This window comes from Nelumbo nucifera, chromosome 2, assembly GCF_055504915.1.
Source record: "Nelumbo nucifera cultivar China Antique chromosome 2, China Antique-T2T, whole genome shotgun sequence".
Lineage (NCBI taxonomy): Eukaryota > Viridiplantae > Streptophyta > Magnoliopsida > Proteales > Nelumbonaceae > Nelumbo > Nelumbo nucifera.
The window spans coordinates 100,477,564-100,499,230 of NC_142650.1; the positions used below are offsets into that span (position 1 = coordinate 100,477,564).

The 21,667-nt window shown below is 35.4% G+C and overlaps 1 protein-coding gene across 13 annotated transcripts in view; it reads left to right on the forward strand.

The window, feature by feature from the left end:
- Positions 1-16,579: 16,579 nt before the first annotated feature.
- LOC104606325 (putative NAD kinase 3) overlaps positions 16,580-21,667 on the forward strand; it is a 108,056-nt gene continuing 102,968 nt past the window's right edge. The window contains exons 1-2 of one of the 13 annotated variants that reach the window (XM_088898416.1): positions 16,580-16,841; positions 20,488-20,656. In XM_088898416.1, the coding sequence (XP_088754542.1) occupies positions 16,815-16,841; positions 20,488-20,656 (196 nt within the window). In that variant the 5' untranslated portion in view covers positions 16,580-16,814. The remainder of the gene's footprint in view (positions 16,842-20,487; positions 20,657-21,667) is intronic. The other 12 variants (XM_088898415.1, XM_010271464.3, XM_010271465.3 and 9 more) reach the window with 12 other exon arrangements.

The window sequence follows — 21,667 nt, forward strand, 5'->3', positions numbered from 1 at the left end:
GCTCCTCTACCCTCTTTCAAGTCCCAACTATCACATGGTAATGTATAGAAAGAAAAAAGAAATAAAATTAAATAAAAAAAGAGAGAAAGAAAATGAAAAGATAGAGGAATGGTTAAGGGCCTACTTGGTTGAAATTTTGGCCTGAACCAGTTTCATTACAACAAGGGATACCGAGAAATTTGGTGTCTAACCTTCCTCCTTGATCGGCAGTGGTAACTTGAAGTGTAGTTTCTTCTAATGCAGCAGAGATTGAGAACACAAATCTGATTGGAATGTGGCTTGATATTGTGAGTGATTGTTGCAAATGGAAGATCTAGCCAGGTCCGATTTGCTCGATGTGTGACTAAGCAACTGTGCTGAGCGAAGGTGAAATAAACAAATCATCCAGAAAACTTCTAGGCGTAAGAATTGTCTGTTCTACGTGCTAAAATCCTCTCGTAGAGGTTCTAGCGGCTTGCTAGATCCGATTGGTGAAGTTGACAAGGCAGGGGAGACTTCTAATGAATGAAGACTGAGTGGAAATGGAAGCTCTGCTACTGTGTAAGTGCTTATTTTCAGTTGAGAAGAGTGACGACGAACAGTGGATATAGGGAGGCGATTGATAAGAAAGAAGAAGAAAGGAAATGAGAAAGGAAGGGAGAAGGAAGGAAAGGTGAGGAGAGAGGCATCACTGAGAGGAGAGGGGTTGCCACTTCCGTTCAACGAAGAGGACAAACAATGATAGTGAACAAGGAGAGAATGAGATGGAAGAAAGATAGAAGAAAGAGAGAAATAGAGGAAGAAAGAGAGATAAAGGAGCTCGAAGGAGGGTTGTCACTGCCTCTGTTCTCGTCGAGAGTTGGAAGACGACGAATAGTCGATTCCTCTAAATCGTAAACGTATCTTTGTATTTATAAAGGGCATATTTGCGTTTTCATAATTTTGGGGCTTCCAATGATGCATTTTTGTGATTTTGAGATATTCGGGTCAAACTAAAGGGATGAGAGATCCATCATGTGGATAACCGAACCCTACAGGTAGGTAGGGCAAAATTTCAAAAATTTCTCTCTCTCCCAAATGGGAATCACATTCCCTTTTTAGAAAATTGCATTTTCAAGGATCAATTTTGAACCCTAAACCGAACCAGATTTGAAACCAAAGTAGAAGATGGATGTACCTGATACGGAGTAGTAGTAACTCCCAACGAAGGTATTCACGCCCAAGGAAAACGCCAAAGACTGCTCCTACTAAAGATGACACAACGTAAGGTGGAGCAGAATCACAGGTGGTTCTTCAGCAAGAATTCGATGGGGGGTGAATAAGCACAACTTCAAATCAGTTTTTTCACAAAAAACTGATATCAAGAACGCTTCTTGATCGCTCCTACAGGTAGAGAATGAACTGGCTATGACGGCAGCAATAGAGGGAGGCAAGAGTAGAAGATGGCGTCAGTCTGACTGGAGTTGTCTTCTCTCTTGAATCTAAAATCTTGAAGGATGAACTAGGGTTCGCCATCTTCCTCTATTTATAGCCTTAAAGAGAGCTCCTCATAATCCTATTATGAGTTTCCTAATCTAAATCTTATTTGGATCTGGACTCTCTTTAAGAGATATGGATAGACCCTTATCTTATATGCAGATAAAGATCAGCCCTCCTAATCTTATTAGAAGTTTCCTAATCCAAATCTTTATTTGGATCTAGACTCTCTGAGTGGATAGAGATAACTCTCTATCCTATATGCTGATCTAAATCCCAAAACTGCCCCCTTTTAAATAATCATATTATACCAGTTTGAATTGGGCATTAGGCCCATTAAGTCCATGTGCTCATTCAGCCTCCAAACGGCTGCCCAGTTGGGTATCCTTGTATGGCGTGGGACCCAAACATTGATCTACACATTAGTCACATGGGTTTAACTTAGCCTCTGTTACAAGGCCTGGCCGAATTCACTGAAAGATAGTGAACCCCTGAGCCCATCACCATGGGCTCTTAATGGGCCCAACACTTACACTAAATGGTCCCTAGGTCAAGCCACCTTATAAAAACCCAAAGACTGTGGGCAAATGTAAGATTAGCCCATCAAGTATTACCCTCAATGGTCTTACACTTAACCTCTCAGCCCATAATGATCAAACACTACCCGACAAGAGAGGACATCTCCCTCGGCTGCAAGGAACAATGCTGCACTCTCTACTCACATGGATCTCACTAATTGGCACATCAAAGACAGCCCAATCCAACACCTAGTGCAGTATCATAATCGAGTCTAGGGGTCAGGTGTAGCATTCCAGTTTTGCCCATCAATTTCCAAGGTCTATGGCAATACTGAAATTCTGGTCCAGTTCAAGGTTTCAAGAAAACCCACACTGCATGTACCTCAGGTCTCACCCTGGCAACTGAGATAAGCCACCCCAACCAACTTGGCGACACATCAGTGTCAGCCTTGGCAGGATAAATCTCCTTAGATATATCCAACGGCTGTGAAAATTCTAAACTAAGATGAGTCTCATATGTGTCCAGCTTAAGGGTATTACACAGAAGCACACCATAATAACATGAATCAAATATGTACTTTATTCATTTACATTAAATGTCATAATGTACATTATTTTGATTGGAGCTAAGGGCATACACTGTCCAACAGCTCGCACTTGCACTTAAGTCCAATCTGGTACAAGCCGGAGTCTCAGACTTTCCACGTGTTTCTCAAACACTTTTTGTGTCAATGGCTTAGTCAATGGATCTGCCACATTCTCCGCTGATGCTACCTCTTAACATCAATCTCCCATAGATCCAGTGTTGTCATACAACAGTGGAATGGGTGATGTGCTGAATTCCAAATTCAAGAATGAACATTTTCATTCATTAGGCAGCCTCACTTACGGCAATGTGTTCGGCTTGGGTTGTGGACTGTTATTCCTACTACCAGGACCCCTATCGTGAAAACGTATCCAGATGTAGACTTTCTATCATCTGAATCTGACTAGAAGTTGGCATCAGTATACCCCTGGATCTGTAGTGAACTACCATCGAATACTAGACAAAACTCTTTTGTTATTCGAAGGTATTTAAGTATGTTTTTCACAGCAATCCAATGCTCCTACCCTGAGTTAGCCTGGAATTTGCTTTACCACACTCACTACCTGAGCGATGTCAGGACGAGTGCACAGCATGACATACATGATGCTCCCTATGGCTGGGGCATAGGGAACGTCCTTCATGCTCTCAATCTCCTCGGGAGTCTTGGAAGATATACCCTTGGAGAGAGTGACTCCATGCCTGAAAGGAACATTTCCTTTCTTGGAGTTCTCCATGCTGTATCTCTTGACTATTTTGTCAATGTAAGCAGATTGGGATAATCCTATTATCCTCTTCGACCTATCTCTATAGAGTCGAAGACCCCGTATATAGGAGGCTTCTCCAATATCTTTCATGGAGAATTGCTGTGAAAGCCATATCTTTCATGGAGGCTTCTCAATGAGTAGAATGTCATATACATACAGAACCAAGAACGTAACTTTATCCCCACTGGATTTCCTGTAAACACAGGGCTCATCCGAGTTTTGCTCAAAGTCAAACCTTTTGACGGTAGAGTCAAACCGGATGTTCCAACTCCTAGAATCTTGCTTAAGTCCATATATGGATCTATTTAATTTACATACCATGTGTTCCTGACCTATAGTTATGAAACCTTGCAGTTGTTGCATGTAGATATCTTCACTAAGATCTCCATTCAGGAATGCAGTTTTGACATCCATTTGCCAAATCTCATAATCATGGTATGTTGCTATAGCTAGCAGGATCCTAATGGATTTAAGCATGGCCATCGGCAAAAAGGTTTCCTCATAATCGATTCCCTCTTTCTGAGTGTACCCTTTCGCCACAAGACGAGCCTTGTAGGTCTCAACTTTACCATCGGGGCCCTTCTTTCTCTTATAGATCCATTTGCAACCAATTGCTTTTACCCCAGGGGGCGGATCTACTAGAGTCCAGACTCCATTAGTCTCCATCGAATCCATCTCAGCTCTCATGGCATCTACCCACTTCAAGGAATCTATGTCCAACATAGCTTCCGTATAAGTCACGGGATCTTCCTCACTGGTCGTAGCTTCCACCAAGTAACTATCCTAGTCATAGCCGAAATGAACTGGAGGCCTGGAAACCTGGGTAGATCTTTTAGGTTGGTCATTACCTAGAACTTGTGGGACATCTCCCACTGACCCTGAGCTCTCCTCATCAAAAACAACTTCTTGACGGTGATTGTTCAGGATGTAGTCATCCTCCAAGAAATGGGCATTTCGGCTACAGAACACCTTTTGTTCTCCCGGGTCATAGAATAGGTAACCCACAAAGCCCTTGGTGTTGAAAAAAAAAGATTAACAAGAGTATTAACTCTCCTCTATTATCTTTGCACTTTTCCCCTAAAAGAGATATTTGTTACGTTAACATGGATGGAAGTGCAACTTGCATTGTAACTATGAATGTGTACCCCATTTGAATCTCTAACATTAGCCTCAAGTTGGATTGAGACCCAGCTATGTGTACTCTCTCACACACTCTCTCTTCTAAAAAAATACAAGTAATAACATAAAAATAATTATTGAAGTAAATACAGTTTATGGATATCTTTTCGCATGTTATTATGAGGTTGTAGAAAGGCTATGTTTGAGGATTTTTTATCTTTTATTTATTTGTCAATAGTTGTTGTTACTAGGCCCAAGGCCGAATAATTTAATGTTTGTTTTAAGTCCTTTGATGTGTTAATAGTAGTTCCCCTATTATGGGCATGTTAGACATTATATTCGTTTTCATTCTTAAGTATAAAAGTTAATAGGCAAAGGTGTTAGGTTACTTTTGGTTTCTCTTCCCTTTTTCTCATTTTCTTCTTGTCATTTTACCATCAAGAACTTTCTATTCTTCTTTTACCTTTTCATCCCCTAACAATTCTTTTCATTTTTGTTATTTCTTACTTGGTATCAAAGCAATTTTAGAGTTTTCCATAGTTAATCCATATAGTGTGGACTATTTGCTTTTGATATGGAGGAAGTTGCTTGTGTTTTTTTTCTTATTTAGAAAAGCTTTCTATAGGGGCATTTCAGTTTTACTTTTAGGCAATTTCTAGGGCTCTTGGTGAGATCAACAACCTCTTCTATTATTTATATTAGTTCATCTGAGAAGAGTAATCTCTTTACATTGGTTTTTTAGAGTGTTTGAACTTTCTAGGAGGGGTTAATTTGATTCTAGAGTTTTTTTTTTTTCATTTTTTTTGGTGTTCCAAATTGTTTGAAAAGCTATGAAGGATAGTGGAGTTGACAGAAATCACCTACTGAGCCCTTGGACTAGGTGAGGGAGGTATCAATGATCCCTTGGGATCAAGTACTATCACAACTATGAAATTGGATGGTACAAATGGGCATAATCACTTACGAAAAATATTGGTGCATGTGAAAAAGTAGAGTAATATCATTGTTGAAGAGAATAAACCTAAGACAAATTCCTTTCGATGGGTTCAAGAGAGTTACATAGTAATGACCTGGTTGTATAATTCCATGCTCCCTCACATTATATATATATATATAGATAGATAGATAGATAGAAAGAGAGAGAGAGAGTTACATAGTAATGACTTGGTTGTATAATTCTATGCTACCTTACAATATATTGTGAGCAAATATTGATAAGGAGATTTGGGGTGGAGTAATAGAGACCTATTATCAAAACCATAATGTTGCTAAAGCTTAGCAATTGAGAAATCAAATAATTAGTATAAGGTGGGGAGATAAACCTCTTATGAGGGGTTTTCAAAATTCTGTTAACCGGTTAATTCACTACAAGAATCCATAGCTACAAATGCAGTGGTTATAGGCAATGACTACGGATGTTAGAATTTGTAGCTAAAACTAATCTATAGCTACGGTTTATGCCTGTGGCTAAAGCCTGAATTAATAAGGATTTGTGCACTTTTAGCTACGTTTTGTAAATTATTTGTAGCTAAAAATTGACTTTATAACTATGGTTTATTTTGATCGTAGCTAAAAAAATATGAATCTATAGATACGGATTTAGCTTGTTTGTAGCTAAAATTTAAAACCTATAGCTATGATTTATCTATAGTAAAAACCATGAATCTATAGCTGTAGTTTTATTGCCCGTAGCTAAAATTGTTAATTTGTGGTTGATGATTAGATCTTGATTTTTTTATTACTTTTTTGAAGCCTTTTTTTCCTTTATCGAATATAAGCACAAATTATTTTGTTCATAATATAAGATGGAACTTGAATGCAAAATTCCAATAAAAGATTATATAATGAAAAAATGAATTACATCTCAAGCTACTTTAATACATCCATGTGTTTAAAATCTATTACAAATTCAAGGTTCTTGAATACATGAAACTCAATCCAAAAAAAAAGGAGAAAAAATTGACATGTAAAATTTTTATCAAGTTTGTCTCCATCTACATGAGGGAAGTATGTCCTTTAGCATGTTCAACCTATAAAAAATAAGTTAGAAATCACATTTTTGGAGATATAAATTCATGTATGGAAATATAATTATTAAGTGTGTAATATAAATTTGCTTACTTTATTCCAAGCCTATTGTTAAACAAATTAGAAGTGCAAGGACTTGGATCAAACTTGAGATGAGTATCTAATATCGACTTTCTCTCTTGAGCCTACACCACAACAAAGAAGGAAAGGTTGATTAATGGAGAGAATTTCAATTCCAAACCCTTCGTATCCTTGTCAAATGCCAAAAATAAGTTTTACACTAACATTTTATGCATGTTTTCTAACAAAAATTGGAATTACAAAAATATGGGCATAGGCTGATTTGAACTAAGGATTAAATACATTGCCAAACTAAAAAGGCATATTGTTCTTCATTCAAATTATTCTACACCAGAGACAACTTGTTCTAACTCCTGCTTATTTCTTATTTATTTTTGGGGATTGGTTTAGGCACATCCAATTATTGATAAACCAGGAAAATCACTTGTAGAAAGACTAGGAAACTTAATTTTCTATGAACTTTTGTTTTGGGAGAAAAGGATACCAATAAAATTCCAAGACAGACTGTGGTCCTTTCAAAACTGCAACCCAGAAATGTGGAAGAGAAAAATTATGTCATTGATATAGATGCGCATAATTTTATTTCCAGAGGCTTGAGCAACACCAATGTCCTAAAGGAGCACATTAGTTTTTCAAAGCTAGGGTCTTAAGATAAACATATGCAGCTATAAGTCTGTTGAACAAGCCTAGTGAGAAGCACAAAACTATGATGAAACCTTGAAACACCATTGTTAGTAGGTTATTGAATTCAAAATAAAAACATGCATATATAAACCCAAGAATACTAAAATGTACCACCCAAACAAAATCAACAAGAAATTATTCATCCTAACACCAAAACTTATTCAAAAATTTAGAAATGAACTATGACCAAAAGATTTTTTTTCTTCTTCCACATCAACTTCAAAATCAGGTTCTTAATTCATCATAAATGAATTGTGACCAAAAGATTGTTTTCTCTATAATTGCATTGCTTGTGGGAATTAAAACTTCTTAGTTAATGAATATTTTCAATTTGTAACCCAAGTAATTGGCATTTGATGACTCAAAGTTCTCAATATCATGCAAGCAAATGCAGCTCTCTGGTGGCATTTTTATATTTAATAAAAAATAATTGAGAACTAGAAAGGCATAGTAGAAATGCTGATTAAGAGAGTTGAAAACCTCTTCCAATCTATGTTCTTCATCTTTGAAGAAAAAGAGCTTGGAAGAAGTCCAGGCTCACATTGGCCAGAAATACATTCCACTAAGATATTAGGAACCCAACTATTGTTGTTGTCCTAGACTTGGTATTCATTGATGCCAGGATTGCTTTTTTTAAGCTTCATCTGTGTTTTGAGAACACTAGTTACATATCTCAATTATTGATTAGATGTCTTATTACTATGTTCAATTATAGTGGAGGATTAGGATGATCTCAAAGAATATATATAGAGGAGTTACAACAACTTGTTCAAATGTTGTTGTGCCTTGACCTCATAACTCATAATTGAAACATACATACAGGTTTAGCATTTTCCAAGCTTGCTACCCATAACAATGGCATGGCCATACCTCTATTTTTTTCCCAACTATGAAAATAAATTCATAAATTACCAAGAAAAAATAACTACCAAAAGATATAACAAAAATTTGTTCTACTTTAATTTTTTAAATTTCAAAAAACTATAAAATGGAGAAAATGAATAAGGTTACATATCAAGCACAAAAAAATAATTCATGGATAACAAGTTAAGAAAAGCCTCAACAAGGTAACTCATTGTTTGGACATAGCAAGGGGTCAAATTTGTTGAATTCAAGATATTTCATCTATTATATCATCCACTTCATGACAAGAAAACAAATTCTATGTCCCATCTGTGGAAAAAGAAGTGCAGCCATAAGGTGTTTATCATGATAATTATATTGATGCCAAGTGTAATTAAAAAAAAAAACACAGGAAGCAATTGAATAATTGTCAAATAATAAGCATGCTTAAAATAACTTTGACAAAGTATATGGATTATATAAGCTTATAAACAAGTACTGACAGATTTTTCAAAGGGCCACCAGAGTCACATAAAGAAACAAAAGAGAGAGAGAGAGAGAGAGCACTTTCAAGCACAATGTTCCCCCATTGGACACCTAAATTCTTATCACATGGTTCCACTCTTAGGTTATTAAACTAATCAAACAAATTAAGTATTCATGTCATTTATTTCCACAATTATGCAACTATCCATTAAGAGAAGCTAGATAAAATAGACTATAATCAGTGGAGACCCAAATATCTTAATCCCTATCCATTAACAAACACATGGCTTTCTAGAACACACCAACTATAGCACTAATTTGACACATTCAACCATTTTAAACAACTTTTTAGAAACAACAAGGCCCACCAAGTTAACCAATTAACCTCATTAATTACACATGGTCCATGGCTCCCTTTCTTCCCATCTCTCTACCCCTCTTTTGTTGCATAAGTTATCACTCTACGAACTTGATTAATTATATACATGCATGGGTATAGGGCACAATATCATGACATTTGTCACACATAGAGTGATATGGGACCTATTACTCATTGACACCCATCCAGAATCCTGCCCTAATCTAGTTAAAACAAGAAGTAAATTTAACATGATAATTAAGAATTGCCCATCACTCCAAATGATAAAAGAGACAATATCAAACACATATATTAGTCATATTGTGTTTCAAAAATTGAAACAATTAATTACTTTTTGGATTTATTTACTAAAATTTCTCTACAACAATATGAAATTTTACATTTTTCTTTTATAATTATATTTTAAAAATTAAACAAAAATTATATATTTTTTCTTTCAACGTTAAGAGCCCATCCCCATGATACCTCTTCCACACACAATTGTAGTGGCCTTAGCATAAAAGACACAGACTCCTCTAATTCTTCTTAGTTTTCCATGCTTGAACGCTTTTATTTATAATTTATCTTTCTCCATCTTTCTCCCCACCTCCAATGAACCATGAACCTCACAATATGACTTGCAAATGGATGACTCTCTAAGAATCTACACTCTCTACTCTCATTCCTCCCCTTCACATCAACCTCAACATCTCCCACACTCTACCCCATTATTGGCATTCTTGTTGAAATGAGCCATCTCGATCAAGTCACCACCCAATTTGGATCTCTAAAACTCCACAAGATTCTTACTTAGATCCTCTTGGAATATTGTTTCAACTGTTCCTTTCTCCTGAAGCACCTAGTTTCAAGAAAACAGTCCATGGTAATAACTCGGATAAGAGAATGAAGCAGTAGTTTCTACCGTTCTATATGATTTTCTAATAATTAAATTTTTAAGGATCTCTCTAAGAAAGAAATAATAAAAAACAAAACAACCATACTCAAGAAATTGCAGTGATGGCCGGTGAGTAATTGTAATTTCCTTATTATTATTTTTTGATTGGAGGTAATTTCCTTATTAACTCATTCATTTAAACCTAAAAACTACTCCCTAACCCATGGATAAACTATAGGACTCATGTTTTAAGTTGTTGTTACCTCTAGCCTTCAATTTCTCTAGATTTCATGTGAACGGTAGCAAAAGAATATGTAGCAGAATATAAAATAGTGAGAAAGTGGGAAAGAAATTCTTACAAGAAACTGATGATAGTTAGTCTTAGGTTGGGCTGCAAGATTTGATTTTCGAATGAAGAGTTTACTTTTGTAACTACAAATCATTGATCTTTGAATGTTCACTTCAATCACTATTAGTCGCTCCTAGGACATTCTTTCATAGGTTGGGCTGCAACTAGTCGATCTAAGGATGTATTGAGTTTGGCGGCAGAGAAAAGAGGAAAGTGTGGAGGCTAAAATAAAAGGGTTTCATGCGTGGGAGGTTAGAAATGGAAAATATGCTAGGGCGTAAATCAATTCAACTTGAATACATGGGCTATTGCTACAACCACTTAAAAATTGGTTGTGGCAATATCATCTTATAGAATGATAGCGTGCATTGTATCTGATTTATAGCTATGGATAAATAAATTCTGTAGCTATGAATAACCATTAGCCATTGACAATTTGGCCGTAGTTAGAAATATATCACTGTATTTAGTTTTGGCTACGGTTTTTCTTTAGTCAGAAACAATAACCCATGTTTTAGCTACAGGTTTTATGTATGTAGTTAAAGTACAATAGCTATAAGTCCATTTTCTTGTAGTGATTGGTTGTTTTTTTATGGTCCAGTTCTTTGGATTTTCAATTTTTTTATATTTATAATATATAAGTTAAAAATAAATATACGAGTAGTCCAAAGATTTTATTCTCTTTGTATTTTCTTATTGATCGACAATAGAACCACCACAATGGATTTCTAGAAAAGAAAAGAGGGGAAAGGAAGAGAATAAACTTGCCTATTACAAAGAGTGGAACCAATGATGGTGGAGTTCGAGGTTAGTGAAATCGAGCAAAGACTATAACATTAGTAGAGTTGAAGCGGCTATTAAATGGCAAAGGAGATGTAAAATATTCACCTAGATAGAGAAAAGTTCTTTTTTGAATCTGCATATACTAGTCCCTTGGATTATCATCTTGCTAGTCTTCACCAATAGAAAACCTCTACGCAACCCAACCCCCTTTAATTGAAAAGTGATGGGAGTCCAGACTAACAACAGTCCTGCACTCCAAATAATATTTCAACTTTATTAAGACCTTTCATTGAGTTCCAAAACCGGTGAGGTCTTTTTCTTCCCCAATAAACTATCAAACTTTTGAAAAGCCTTTTTACCCTCCTCCCAAGCTATGAATTGTGAACTCTGACACTAGACGATGGCGGCCATTTAAACAAAAATAGTTTGGATGGCAACAATAACTCAAATGATGACCTGTGAACTTCATACTCTTTGTTAGTTGTTAAGCATGAATAAGTTTATATTGGTCTGTTGGTTAAAGCTAACTTAAGTCCATGTGATTGATGTGGATTTCTTTATGATTTTTTTAGTATATTTCTTTCTATGGCATGAACCCAATAAACTCACAATGGATTGTTGAATAAACTTTATTTCTCTCCACCGAAAACAACAATCTTGTCATCCAAACAAAATTTGGAGAGAAAGAAATGTAGACTTGGTTTCTTCTTTTATACAACTCGGACATCTAGTAGAAGAAGAGAAACTGATTATGCTAGAGAAAGATTGGGGGAGGGTTTACTGTGTAAGAATAAGAAAAAGAGAGCAGGAGATATAGTTGATTACTTGATTATGCTAGAGAAAATAATGGTGGAAGCTTTCTTGGTTTTCGGTGAAGATGGCCTTATTGCTGGTTTGAGTTATCGCCGATGTTTTATGATTGTTGAAGCTCATAGGTTACAAGTTGGGAGAGGGTTTACGACCCCTTATTGTTGATTTTGGAACTTAACGACATGTTAAATTAAATTGAAATATTATTTGGCATCTAAGACCACCGTTAGTCTTGACTCTTGTTAGTTTTCAATTAAGGGGGGTTGGACTGTGTGGAGGTTTTCTATTGGTGAGGACTAGTAGATTTTGGTCCAAGGGACTAGCAGATGTCTTCCTTTTTATGATTTTGATTGTTTAGGCATGACTATCTATTCAATAGATAATAAGTATGTCAACTTAGGTTAGGTATGACAACCTATAGAGTAGACAATCATCAATGTTATGCCTTTTTTGAAAAAGGAGTCATCAATGCTATAGATAAAAAGGTGGGAATCAAAGGAGAGAATATTTAAAACTAAATAATCTTATATATGATTAATAATATCTATAGTTATATACTAACAATACCATATAACACATTCGTTTGGTTAACCATCAAATTTTTCTAGGTTAACTAAAAATCGAACTGGTCCTTCAGTTTTTCAAAAATATCGAATTAAAACCAAACCAACTAGTTTAGTTAACTAGAACTTTTGATTTGGTTTAACCAGTTCGATTTGGTTTTTTAGTTTTTCCGATTTTTTATGATCACTCCTTACCTCTTACAATGTTTTTTTTTTTTTTTTACTCAAAATACTGTGTTAGGAGATAGGTCATTTGAAGGTTATGGTATGGGAGGGTGCTAAGGATGTTGCTACCTATTAATAGTTGATAAAGAAGAATAAAGTATTTGTGCTCTTGACAGGACTTAATCCTAAGTATGATATTGCACGACAACATATTCTTTCCCTTGAAAATGTGAGTTTTTCTTAGATATATGCCTTTGTGTTTGGATAAGAAAGTAGTAAATATTATGATGCAACATCCTAGCATTGACTGGTCGACCATTTTAGCACTATTAGATGTAGACCTAGTGGAGATAAGGGCAGTAGTAAGGATAAAAAGGATTTGGTTTGTGATCATTATAGTAAGCCCAAACATATCGGAGACACTTGTTGAAAGCTTTGCCCTCACCTTATATCAACTTGGCTTATGAACAAGAAGGGAAATGCCAATATGGCAGTGATAGGTGACTCCTTAGATTCTCCTTCTTTAGCATCCTTTGAGTTTATTATAGCAATAGCAATTAAGGCTAAATTGGAGTATGGGCGGTATATGAATTAGCAAGACATTGCTAGTTCTAGTTCATCTCAAAAAGGACAACATGAGTATAGGCAATTTTGGGACTAGACATACCACTTCTTTTGCTCATATCGGTAGTTCATATGCCATTGCCAACTATTTTTCTACTTCAGGTAAGGAGGGACCCCCCTAGGTTATAGACTTAGGAGCCTTTGAGCATATGGCCAATGTTTTTATTTTATTTTCTTTTTATTAGTTGTGCTCTGGTAGAAACAAAGTTTTTATTATAAATGGTTCCTATGTTCCCATAGCAAGGAAGGGGTTTATTACCTTTTGTTTTGCATGTTCCTAGATTATATACTAATCTCTTATCTATTAGTAGATTGACAAAGAGTTTGAATTGTTCAATAGCCTTTCTTCTTGGTCATTGTGTTTTTCAGAATTTGAGGTTAAGGAGGACAATTGAAAATGGCCATGAGGTGAATGGAGTCTACCTTTTGGATGTGCTTTCGAGTTATTAGAGTCATAATGCTAGTAATAAGAATAATGTGTTAAAGTTTGTGTGTCAGCATATGCCATGGTATAATCGCCTAGATCATTTGTCTTTTAGTTATTTATGTTTCCAAAATTGGTTGTCTATTAAGTTGTCCAATACCTGTATGCATGTGTAAGTCCCATGCGTGTGTACGTATGCAAGCTCCTTGAGTTTTGGTGTTTCCTTATGATTTGTGACTTCCCTTCTTGCTTAATACTTTAGATGGTGAGGTAATGAAGGATGTTGGAAGATATCAAAGGTTGGTGGAACACCTACTATACTTGCATATGAAGCGTCCATATATCTCCTATGTAGTTAGTTTTGTGAGTTAGTACATGCATGCACCACATGCTCAACATTGGCCAACAGTTGGTAGGATTCTTGCCTATCTAAAAATACATTTAGGTAAAGATATATTGTTTATAAATCATGGACATATGAAACTGGAAGCTTATATAAATATAGATTAGGTGGGATGTTTAGATGATAGGAGATTTACAGTAGGTTTTTACATCTTTGTTAGAGAGGTAACATGGTTTCATTGAAGAGTAAGAAGCATTCTCTTGAAGTGAATCAAGCTGCCAATTGGTTGACTCATGAAGCTCAACTGTCTTTCAATGGTGTAGTTTTTATTGATATGTGTAAGCTTTATTTTCCTTTAGATTTCATTTGTTCATGTGAACTTTGGGGATGTGCTACCCCTTGTCTTGTGTAACTCCCTTTGGTCTTCATCAAAAAAGAAAAAAAAAAGAGTAAGAAGCATTTTGTAATGAATAGATCGAGTACAGAAGTACAATGCAAGTCCATGGCTTATAATGTCTCCGCTACTTTGGATTTGGTCTTTCTTGGGTGAGCTTGTGGTTGTTGCATAGGAGTTTATGATGTTGTACTGCATTAATCAAGTCGCATACAACATTGCCCATGGTCTAATTTAACATGATGGGACAAAGCATATTGAGGTAGAAAGACACTTTATAAGAGGGGGGTGACATCATAAGGCATATTGCCTATTTTATGTTTCATATGATTTTAAACTAACCAATGTATTCACCAAGGGAGTTGCTATAAACAAGCTTGAGCACGTTCTATACAAGTTGGGAATGTGAAAATATTTATTCCCAACTTCATGGGGAGTGTTAAGGATTTGTTGCGTTTTTATTTATTTGTTATTAGTTGTTGTTATTGGGCTAAGGCCCATTAATTTAGTATTCGTTTTAGGTTCTATTGATGTATTAATAGTAGCTACCATATTGTTAAGGGCATATTAGGCATTGTATTCCTTTTTTATTATTGAATATTTGAATATACAAGTTAATGGGTAAAATATCATTTGGAATTTCTTTTCTACCCTCTATGTTTAACAAAAAAAAATCAGAATTCTTGTAAAGAGACATACATGAGCCCAACTAAGGTGAATTTAGGAATATTTGTTGAATGTTTAATCAAGATTTTCCAACCAATCACTTTAAAGACTAACACAATGTAATTTCTTTTCATTGGTTCATATACACTTTGAAAACATTCAAGATGTTAACTATGGCATGCCATTTTTATCATTGATTCATGTTTTTGCTTCACGATCCATACCAAAATAATGGAAGTAGGATGTTTTGGTTTATCATCAGTTCATTGGTTCATGTTTTTTTTTGGGTAAATTACAAACTTCCCCTATACAAAGGGGTTAGTGATATAAATACTCCCATTATTAGAGTTCCGTCAATTAACTTTGAAATAGATTCTCATTCAATTATTTAATTTTTTTTAATTCTCAAACTAACATTTTCTTATTTATTTGAACGATTTATGATTTGATTAATTTTCTAAATATAACATTGAAGTCCTCTCAATTGGATCCTTGCAGATTTTTGGTTGGATTCAAGAATTTCATTCATGTTATTGAAATGAATGAAGAATTTAAAAATCTTTTCTTTTCATGCAAGTGAAATGATTTTTGTTGTTTTAGTTGATTTCGTTTAGAGAAAATAGAGATACTTTTGATCAATTAAGGTTTAAGAGAAAAGGGTAAAGAAAAGAAAATAAAAAAAATTCAGGTGAGTATTTTAATAATTTAATTCATTCCGTCCTCTGATTTAACGGTTAGGGGATATTTGTTGAAAAGTGCAAGTTTAGGAAGTCTTGCATAATGAAAAATGAAAGTTCGGAGATATTACTATTTGTCACCACACCATAATACAATAATACAAAGGGTCTTTCTTGTTTACATTTTTGATATTTTGGTTTATCGAAAAATATGGAAGTAGGATCTGGAAAATTTCTTGCTTTCTAACATCATATCCAGATCCGTGGAAAGTTGGCTGGAGCTTTCATCGTGGGTGGCTACGATCACCTTATCGCCTTGTTATCGGTCTCAGCTGTAACGTGTCATACAAAGAGAGAACCCTATTGGCAGCCCAGGCTGCCCAACGTGGACAGCAAGTTTTCTTGAATCCCGAGTTCCGACTCATGAGATGGGCCAATCCGTACAAGCAAGCCCGGCCCCACAAAAGGAGTTGTTTGGATAAACCTGTCCCAAATGCTTAATTACCCACTAATAGCCTTCCAAGTTCCAACAGCAAAACGTATCTTTCTTGGATTGCCAAAAGTCTTCCGACTTTCCGAGGTCCTTTTCTCCTCTCTTCTTTTATACGGAATCGGCTTTCGTCAGCGCAACGCCCGTTCGACCACCCTTTTAAACACTTCTTTCTCTAATATCTTGATACCAATCTAACGGCTAAAAAGTGGCCCACAACGAGTGACTGTCCCTTCGTTGGATCATATTCGTGTCAATCTGCCAACGTCTCTCTTTGAACACCGAATCGTTCAACAGATAAGAGATGGGGACAAAGATTGTCGATTTGGCGTTTGACTATTGGCGGTAGAAAGCACGGAGTGAAGAAACAGAGATTGGTCGGGTTGAGATCGTTGACTGAATGCATATGACGAACCAGCAGCACACGTCTACTCCTCCCGCTTCACCGTTTGATCGCCTGACTGGGGCCTACCGAATCCCTCTTCTGTTCTCTTCTCTCTGTCACTCGCTAATCCATAATCAAGCCAAGCATTTTTTAATTGAAAATTTTAATACCATATATCTCCTCTTTCACCAACCCCATCCCCCTCCCTCTAATTGAAGCAGACCCAATTCCAGCTACAAATACCATTCGAGTGCCTGGTCATAATCTGAGACGGTTTTGAAGGCTCGAAAGATCTCTCTCGCTCTGTCTCTCTGTGCCTTCGCCATGTCTCCAAGAGAGGCCACTTCAAATGTACGATCTTCTATCTCCATGGTGTTTAATTTCAATTACAGATAATTTGTTCATTTATTGTTTGATTAAGATTTGGTTAAGTTGTTGATTTCCTTTTGTATCAGAACTGTTCTTTCTTTGGGTATGATCGTCTAGGAATTGTTAGTTATGGTGTTTGATTGGTTTGATGAACTGAGGTTTTGATATATTTGTGGTAGTCTTATCTGTAATTCTTTAGTAATTGTTCAGATTCATTTGGAAATGGTTTTTGCTTATTTTGTTCTAGGAATATAGTTTGGACTTTGGACAACTATAGTTGATCATATACAGTAGGTGTGGTTTTGGAATTTCACCCTTCAAACTGGTCATACCAATTGAGGAATTTTAGCTGTTAAATAGGTTAAACTGTAAAGTGGTAAGTTACAGGGCCTGGCAAATCACAAATGTTTTGAAGAAATAATGTTTGTTTAATATCATTACCTACTAAGGGAGGATAAAAGTTTAATTAGCTACGGTTCAAGTTTCATGTCATTAAATATTGAAATATTAGGCAGAAAACATTTACTGTTGCTCACCTACTCTTATCTGGACATGCCATCTGTCCTTATATAGGAACTAAGAAAAATGTCCTTTTTTGGTTTGGTAGAATATACACAAATGTATCTACTGAACGTGATAGTTAATTTCTGCTCAGCTGATATCTTTGCATCATAAATGGGTAACAAATGGAATCTACTGCACTGCATATTGCCACATTAGTTTACAATTTGTAAAACTAAATATTTGTGAGGCTTGATCTACTAACTTAGTAAATTTTCTTTTTGTAACATGTCATTTTTTTTCATTGAAGGTATGATTTTTTTTTTGTCAAACTTAGTCCAGGTCCAATGCTAAAAGTGCATAGGAGGTATCTTATCTGCACTGTATATTTAACCTTATTAAACAATCTCATCCATTTGTATCTACATCAAAGTTGTTTCATTAGTCTGTCCTCCCCATGAAGAGTTTGTTTGAAACTTGGTAGACTTTGTTACTCTGTCAATTTAGCTTATTGCCATTTGGTCATCACCACTATATTTTGCATTTACAATCTTATAAACCTAAATAATTTGATTGCAACTTTCTTTCTGTTCTTAACTTTCTCCCTTTTGCTGTTTATAGAGTGTTTTAAATGACACATGTCAAATTCTTTGATAATGAATTGAGATATTACCCAATTAGAGGGAGGGTTTTGTGGTTGGCCATTTTAACTTTCTAAGGGCTAATTGCAATTAATGCAGTAAGTAGGATAGAAACAGATGGGTAGATAGATAGATACAGTAACAAGGGAAGCACATATGTTTTTGCACGTGTGTTTATATTTGAACTGGATAGATAAGAGATTGATCAAGATTACTTACTTTTGTGTGCAATGAAGATAAGATTTCTTTCAGTCAGTGTTTGGTTAGTATTGTGTTTACTAAAATTTCCTGACGATGCTTCAATTGTTTGCAGTAAAGGTAAGGTTAATCTTGATGATGTATCAAAGGACCTTGAGTAAATATTCCCTTTTTATGGGTCCTTAATTTTAAATGGCACAATTACATCCATTTAGCTATGCTGATATTGGTGCACCCATGCCTATTTACGTGAAATGAAGTTTTAAGAGAGCCAATTCAGTAAAGGACCTTGGTAATATTTCAATTACTAAATTGCTTAGCTGTATATTCCTCAAGATTAAATTTAATAGTATTGATATAACTTATTTTTGTTCTTTTCCTTCTTTGTGGTTGCTATTGGTTTTAAGTTCTTGTTTTTTCATCAAAGAGATAGATTTTCTTTTAAAGAAAATGGATCTGGAAACAAGAACACAAAAGGTGAAAAGGAAAATGGTAACATATATTCATCTGAAATCTATTCTAAATCTGTTAAAGAACTCTGCCTGTGACTATCAAGTTAAAGCTATAAGATAGCCAGGGACTATGCTTTCAATAACTTGTAAGAACATATTCTCTGTCATTATGAACTGGGCATTGATTTTAAGGACTTAAAAAGGATATGAAAAGGATAGATATTGGGATAAAATTGGATATTGTAGATCATTGATTATGTATCTATTTGTAACACTTTCTGTAAATTGTATGTTTTTTGGGGATCCTTTACCCAGCATTATGTTATCAACGCAGCGAAGTTATGACTTGTTGTTTAGGCCTCTCTAGTCAATGCAATGGCTAGTTGGTGCCTAGGTGCTGATTTGTCAGGTTGGATAGGCCAGGAGAGGGAAGCGTAGCCTTTGTTTTCCAAAGGAAGAATGCAACTTGATTATTTGACATGCCAGTTTTTTTAGTAACTCTGTACCAACAAAACACTAATCGGAAGATAAAAATAGTTCAACTGCCTTCATTTATTTTATGTATTTTTTTCCTAATTTATATACCATCATCCAATCATGTTCCATCACAAATATTTAAAGCATCACAATGAACATAACAAAATGAAATAAAGATTTAAAATGACTTTGTAGTTGACTAGGTTGACTAGTTGATTCTTAGCCATACTAGGCTACCACATCATCAGTATTGACTGACTAGTCAGTGATGCAGTCAGTCTGGCCCTCAACTGGCTAGTTGGTTGACTAGTCCGTCAATGACTAGTTGGCACCTTGATAACATGGCTTTATCTAATAGGACCCAATCTTGCTACTTGTAATAATTTTGCTTTTGATATTTATTAATTAAAAGAGTCACCTACTTACTAATAAAAAAGGAGGAAAGTTCACCGTATTTCTCCATCCCACAGACTGATATATAATTTATAATGTTGCCCAAAATATTTGGTGCCTATCCGTCCCTTGTTTAGCCAGACCATCCACCATCCCAGTAGCTAAGCAAGGAGTTACTAGGGAGGTTTTGTTTTGGGCCTGTTTTTAAGTTTTTGTTTTTTTGTTTTTTTCCATCCATTGTGGGTGGTAAGCCTGTAATCTTTTCAATTGTCTAATGAAAGTTACCGTTTCCTATTAAAAAAAAAGTTCACCGTATTTTGTACTTATAAATAGGTGATAAAATGAGCTATAGAGGTTGTGACCAGGATAAGAGATTGTAGTTGTAGGATTATGGAGCTACTGATTCAAAATAAAATTGTGCCTTTGAGGATGTTGGGGGCCTTCTGATGATGGATATGCATTGTTATGTTGGTTACTTTCTAAGGAATAATTTTGATAATAATAAATTCAGTATGATATTCATGGTGAAGCATGGGGACTTTACTAACTGCCATAAACTATGAAACATATTAGGATGCACAGTGACAGAGGCTGCATTACTTATATTGGTATTGTTTTAAAATAGTGAGTCCTGAAAAGTATTTATTGGGACTTTGGTTATGTGGTACATCATTGTTCCAATTAATTGGTGGAGAAAATTTTCAGTGTCTGATTTATCATGTGTCACGTGTTCTGTTGTCGTAAGAATGTGTCATTTCCTCACAAGTCAATGCACTGTAAAAATATTCAGAACCACTTTTTTTTTTGGTACTCCTCTTTAAATTACTTTCTGGTCCCATGTCATTTTCTGGTTTTGGATGGATTGTTGAAGTTATTGCTGCTCCAAAAATGATAACATGGTGAAATTGCAAGATTATTTTGTTTCATAGCAAGCATCTTGTCATGCTTCAGCGCTTTTAATGACAGGATTTCTGTGGACAAGGGAGTTCCAGTGGGACATTTTCACATCCAGAGAATGGTTACAGGGATTCATCTTCTGCCTCCGATTCAGAAAAGGTAGTTTTGGAGTTCCTTCAACAGACATCTGTGAAGGGAATGGATGAACACCTTGTTGAGTTTTCAGAGGCTTTGAGAAGTAAGACAACTTATCTTTTAGAACTATTTTAGATCTTGTGAAGATCTCTTCTGAATTTAGAGTGGTGCTTTTTTGTCGTAGTCATTGGGGAAATTAGATCAATTGTACTTAGTGAAAATTTGTTATGCATGTATTGAGGATAAGTATGGGACTTTGGTTTGCAAATTTATAAAAAAGCTCTCTACAATGTTCCAGTTTATAATATCTGTCTGAAATTTTTGACTTATCTTTTGTTGTCTGTTACCTTTTACAAAAATATAAACTAAGGGAAATGGGGAAATGTTTTGGGATTTATATTGATAAGAAAGATGATTCTCTTAAAGTCTTAATAGATGGCTCAGTTTATGGAATAATAGGTTCAACTTTACAGAGTGCAAAGCACTTTTCTATCCCCTAAATACAAATAATATTAACTGGAGAGTTAATAAAGGAAGCTAACTTACAGCTAGTGGTATCTTATTTAGTATTATTTCCCACCTGGAAGTTCGTAGCTTTTGGTTCTTTTTCATACAATTTCTGTTTCATGAACTGATGAGTTTATGCAGGGAACTGTAATCTGATTAATAATTAGAGACATTCTGGAATTGACAACTGATTAATTTCAACTAACCTGATAGACACAATATACTAGGTTTGTAGCACTTTGGGATCAAAGGGGAGCTCTTTGATTTCTATTAAGGGCGGTTTGGGTTGGACAAAGTTTTGGAACCTCTAGTAGGAGTGGTTGAAGTTTCACTCCTCCCATCTTATTGGGTCCTATGAAACCCTAATTTTGGGTGATTGAAGAGTTCTTTGTTTGGAGTAGAAAATCTAGCTTAGTAAAACCCTAATTTGATTTTCGTTTGCATTCACTCAATGGATCAAACTAAAGGAGAAACCAAATATCCCGTAGATTATGGGTTTGGACATGGGGGCCAGTGGAGACTCTGTTGGGGGCAGTTACCATTGTGAAATTGGATGGAGCCAATTATTTAGCTTGGTCTTAGTCAATTAAAATACATGTGTGTAGTA